The sequence below is a fragment of the Cricetulus griseus genome, chromosome 5, assembly GCF_003668045.3.
Source record: "Cricetulus griseus strain 17A/GY chromosome 5, alternate assembly CriGri-PICRH-1.0, whole genome shotgun sequence".
Taxonomy (NCBI): Eukaryota; Metazoa; Chordata; class Mammalia; order Rodentia; family Cricetidae; genus Cricetulus; species Cricetulus griseus.
Window position 1 is genome coordinate 19136630 of NC_048598.1, and position 5803 is coordinate 19142432.

The window sequence follows — 5803 nt, forward strand, 5'->3', positions numbered from 1 at the left end:
AATGAATACCGACATTGCACTGTATATCTTGACTTGCAGTGGGCTTGAAATTTGTGGAAAGTAAGGCTGTAAGAGTCCATAAAATTTGTCCTTAGGCTATATATAATACAAACTTTTATAGTTTGTATAGAAGTAACATTTGGGAATGTGGATCTTTGAATAACCTGTTGTTTCAGAGTTATGCACTTAAAATAATGAACTGGATTAAAGCAGGGAATAGCAAACTGGTGGTAAAATAAATATTACCAGGAAGTCTAAAATTATTCATAGCAGGGTTATGATTCAGACATACTTGATAAGACTCTTCACATGTTTTTAAGGAATCTCCAGTTTTTAAATAAAATGTTATTTAAAAGATTTTCATACGATATATTTTTATCATGGTTTTTCCCTCCTCCAAATCCTTCCTACTTCCCAATCCATCCAACTTCAAGTTCTTTTTCTCTGTCTTTCTCAAAAAAAAATCTCCCAGACAAAACAAAATCAAAATATCAAACATAAACCAGTAAGAAAAAAAAACAACAAAAACCTCAAAATGAAAAAGGATGGTACTAGGAATCTCCATTTGAACCCTTTCATCTAAGGTAACTCTCGTATATGTAGTCCAAACTTGGTTTGGAGATGGATGTACAGAATCAATAATTTATTAATTTTCACATGTATTAGGAAGTTCCCAAACAGTATTTAAAGTGTTTACTGTTTGACATCCACCTTCCTTATAAGACCATTCTGTGATTGCTAGTCACATCCTTAGTAAGACTTCTTCTCCTCTCTACTGGCATCTGTCATGCATCAATCTGGAACATCCCTAGGCTGGTGGCACCTTCCCAGTATGGTCTTCCTGAAAGCATCTTTCATCTCCTTGTTCCTTAAGCAGTAGATGGCTGGGTTGAGGAATGGTACAATGACAGTATAGAGCACAGAGATGACCTTGTTATAGTTGAAGGTGTACATGGCTCGGGGCCGTGCATAGGTGAAGAGAGTGGAGGAGTAGTAGATGACAACCACCACCAGATGGGAGGTGCAGGTGGAGAAGGCTTTGTGGCGTCCCTGGGCAGTAGGGATCTTCAGGATGGCTACAATGATGGCAGCATAGGAGGAAACCACAGCCACCAAAGGGAGCAGAATCATCACCAGTGCTAGCAGGAAGTCTACCAGCTCTGCTTGTTCCTTGTCTGAGCAGGTGAGGTTGAGCAGGGGGGAAATATCACAGAAGAAGTGATTGATGATATTGGGCCCACAGTAGGATAGTCGTGAAATGAAAAGTAGCTTCATCATGGAACTGAAGAAACCACTGCCCCAAGAAGCAGCTGCAAGGCGAGTGGCCAGGCTGGCAGGCATGAGACTAGGGTAACGAAGGGGCTCACAGATGGCTAGGTAGCGGTCATAGGCCATAACTGCCAAGAGGACACATTCAGTGCAGGCTAAAGCAATAAAGAAGTAGAGCTGGGTCATGCAACCTACATAGGAGACTCTGCCATCCTGGGTAAGAAAGGCTCCCAAGAGTCTGGGAATAGTAACATTGATGTACCATAGTTCCAGGAAGGAGAGATGACCAAGGAAGAAGTACATGGGCCGATGAAGGCTTGAGGTGAGCCAGACTGTAGAAACAATGAGTATATTTTCCAGCAATGTCAACAGATAAATTGCAAAAAAGAAGACAAAGAGGAGTAGCTGGAAGGATGGAGAGGTAGGAAATCCCACCAAGACAAACTCCTCCACATGGCTTCCACTCAAATTTCTCATAGTGTCTGTCCACTTGGATGCCTGAAAAAATAACAAGAATAAGAATGACTAAAACACAGGTGCATCAAAGCCAGAATATTCTCAAACAGATTAGGAGCCTGTCGATGTTCAGTTATTCACTATACTACCAATTCTTATTTTATATTTCCCCCTTCACTTTACTGTTACATTTCAAGGGAGAAGTTCTCAGACTTGAAGTTGATAGTTGGCAACTAATGACTGCAACTGCATCAGATACTCACTGAATGCTAGCTGAGAGACTTAAGAATGGGATTTGGTATTTTGAGTCTTGGTTTTCAACATTATTTAAAATCTATGATGTGCTCTTCTCTCTCATTCTTCAGGAACAACTACAAATTCCCAAGCCTCAGAGCACCTTTTATCAATGTTTAATGAAAGAAATAATAAAAGGAGGACACCAGATGGACCCTCAGGGCTTTTCACTGAAGAGAAATTGACCAGGAGGTACTGGGAACACAGTGACTGCTAGAGCTGCATTACAAGACAGCACAGCAGGAAGAAGTATTTTGAAATGTGCTCACTGTAAATGGAGAAACAACCCAGTGCACAGTAGAAAATTCCCTAAAAAGAGCTTCACTTTAAAAATAAGTCTTTTTGAGTTCATTCCTTGTGCCTGAGTCATAGTTTTTCATATCTAGAACTAATGTGACAGACTGCCCATGTCAGGCAGAATGGTAATGTCTTCCTTCCAGCTACTCGGGAGGACAAGGCAGGAAGATTGAAGTGAAGCATCCAGGACTAGCTTAGACAACATAGATTTTATATAAAAATTGTTTGGAATCTGCATGTTATATCCACATAGCCACATGAGCACACACACCCCCATGCACACACATACACCTGCACACACCTACTGGAATACAGCTTTGGCCAAGCTCATTAGAAAGCTGAAACAAAAGCTTTGCCTGCTTTAAAGGTTTTTGGCTGTTCTAAAGGTTTTGAGAGTTTGATTGAAGTAAATAATTTAAATTAATAATTGCCGGATGGAGAGACTTCTGAATTAACTAGGTGCCCTTACATTCAATCACAAAAGACTTTAAAAGAAGGCAAGAAGGAAATCTGAGATCTATCTATAGACAAGAAGACAACATAAAGATGGATCACAGAGAGATCTGAAGATATGGCTGGCCGTAAAGACTAAGGAATAACAGCAGCTACCAGAAACTAGAAGAGCCAATAAAAGAAATTATGTCCCAGAGCTTCTAAAAGAATCACAGCTCTCCTAGTACCTTGACATTGGAAAATCAGTGCAGATTTCCGACTTCTAACATGAAGGACTCTGAGAAGTAAATACTATTCTGAGTCACCAAATCTGAGTCACCAATAAAATGGTAGTGGCCACAGGAAGCTGGCACTCCTACAAGGTAAGAGTTCTTTTTGCTCGAGCTGACCATTGGCTGTGCTTCCCTGGTCTCTTATCAACCCTGCCAGAGACCTGCTGTCTCCAAAAGGCTGTTGGGAAAGTTGCAAATCTGAATTAAGTTAGCATCATATACTCAACATGAATATTTCCATTATCAGTAGGATTTATGCATGTCACATTTCTTCCTCAAATAAACCTGAAAATGTGATATGCCAGGTTGTTAACCATTTTAATTAGACACTTAAATACTTAAAGGACCTAAATCCTACTGCAGTGGGAATACTAATTTAAAAGAAACCACTACACCACCTCTTCATCTATTCAAAGCATCTAAATATCAATGCTATGTTATCCATTAATACCTGTTTTAAATTATGTAAATGAATGTAAATAGTAATATTAACACCTAGTATATCACAGGAATCACAATCCAGGGTAATATATTTTTTATAATTGCAATTCTTTTATGGATTCCTCTATGTGCTTTGTTGTTTGTTTCTGAACTCTTAATTATAGGACTTTATAAGAAAATTTCCTCTAGGTATTACATAATCAGTATACATTTAGCCCAAACACTATAAATATCTTTCAAAGTTTGAAAAATTGTATTAGACACAATTTTAAAATTTTGGTGAAAATTCATATTATATGAATGTAGATTTCATATTTTGATTCTTATATGCAACCACAACTACAAATTATCCCAAATGAGAAAGACTCACCAACAATTCCATTCTTGCATCTCACTGTAGAACTCTAACTGCTGAGAAAAATTAACTCCCCCAAGTGACACTGATGGCTCTGAGAATGACAGTGGCTTTGCTATGGCAACATCTCTAAATTGTTTCAGCTTTTTATTAAGTTATATACAGAAATTACACCATAATCTATCATCAAAATTGTTTGTATTGATCTATTAGCAAACAACTCAATCAGCTCAGACAAGTGTTGCCTCCTTATCTGTCCTTCATTGCTTCAGTGCTGATTGGCCCTGACACTAATATACACACTGGGCACTTTCAGATCACAATACTCAGTTCTCCCTTTCCTAATCAAGAAGAAGAAATTGATTTTGAACAGGAAAGTTGGAAGGAAAAACAGCTCTTTCTCAAGCAGACTGATTTTAGGGAGGTGCTCACGAGGAAGTTGGATGACAAGGAGGAACAATTCCTTCAGTAATATTTCTTACCCTGGTCTTGGGAAAAAATTTGTTCCCCCCCAAGTGTCCATTAAGCCCAGTTTGGAAATCAGTGAAATAATGGATTAGATGCTTTTCTGAGAGGGGAGGTTTACAGGCTCTGAAAAAGCCCAAGTGATGAGAGGTTTGCCAAGAAACATGCTTTCATTGCCCTGTTCCCAGTGTAACGTTGTACACTGTTCCCTGTGTACAATCAGACACTGTATGCACTGTGTTTAAGATGCCATAAGCTCCCATCAAACATCAGTGGAATAGATTTTAGTCATATATATATATATATATATATATATATATATATATATATATATATATATTGGGTGTTTTTTCTCTCTTTTGTACAGTCTGCTTAGCAGAAAGGCTGTTGGACATAGATTCCTAACTGCAGGATTTGGTTTGCTTCAGTCTGTCTGGGCTCCATGGGTGATGACCTCACCTTTAGCTGTGCTTTTTCTATTTTTAATCTGTTGCTCTCACTTTTGGGAATCCCTTATTTCTTCCTACTAGCACTCCAAAACTTTCATGACATCAGGGCTGCACCCTGCTGTCAGGACATGACAGAACAGATGAGCCTGATATTTTAACTGACATGATGACAAAATTAATTAATTAGAAATTAATAGTGGTGTGTGTTCGTGTGTGTGTGTGTGTGTGTGTGTGTGTGTGTGTGTGTGTGTTGAATACCCTCCCCCAGTACATACACTTGTTGAATATAATTTTCCCACAGAGTGAAACAACGTATTGTTTTATAATAGCTTTGTGATACGTAGGTATATGGACCTGGAAATAAGAAAAATTGCCTCTTTACATCAGAAAACCTGCCTAAGTTTGCATCCAGCCCCAACCTCCTGTATGCTACATATATAAAAATTTAACAGCCCCATTTTGGGCCTCACAGGATGTCACTGTATAGGAAGTAATAGGGCCTTCCTCTGCAGACACAATACCTGAGCCCTCCACACAGAAACACTGTTTGCAGGGAAATCTAAGATTACTTGATTTTCAATTTTTCTTCAGTTCTTCTTTTGATAGACACAAAGTGAACATCAACACTCTAGCAAATGATATAGCGATCCATCCCTGAGGACCACTGAAGTCACTGGCATGTAAGGAAGACACACCAGTGGAACTTAGTAGCCTGTTTCAGTCTCTGAATACTTGTTGAGTGCTGGCAATACAACAGCACAATGAGCTGAAGTGCCTTTATCTCCATTTACAGATAATACAAAAAAATGAATATTTTATTTTAAAGATTTTATGTCTGGGACACTGTGCCTGGTTGGGGCCCATAAAGATGGGTCCGCTTCATCTTGCCTCAAGGTCAGAGAGTTCAAAACTGTCCTTAGTAAGTCTAAAGACCTAAAGGTCTAAGGCCTTGCTACTTCAGGATGTTTCAGCCTTGGTAATGGATGTCTAAATAATGATAGACTTGGCCTCAGGTGTGTTCACTCTTGACCCTGAAGGCCGGATAACAGGTG

The 5803-nt window shown here is 39.0% G+C and overlaps 1 protein-coding gene across 1 annotated transcript; it reads right to left on the bottom strand.

The window, feature by feature from the left end:
* Nucleotides 1-722: 722 nt before the first annotated feature.
* Nucleotides 723-1746, bottom strand: LOC100774562 (olfactory receptor 6P1). The gene has a single exon (XM_027419063.2). It carries the CDS (start codon nucleotides 1744-1746, stop codon nucleotides 793-795), a length of 954 nt encoding a protein of 317 aa, XP_027274864.1. The 3' UTR covers nucleotides 723-792.
* Nucleotides 1747-5803: the final 4057 nt, after the last annotated feature.

Bases quoted from the DNA above. Each gene is read 5' to 3' on its own strand.
- LOC100774562 (XM_027419063.2), bottom strand. From the start codon at position 1,746: ATGAGAAATTTGAGTGGAAGCCATGTGGAGGAGTTTGTCTTGGTGGGA.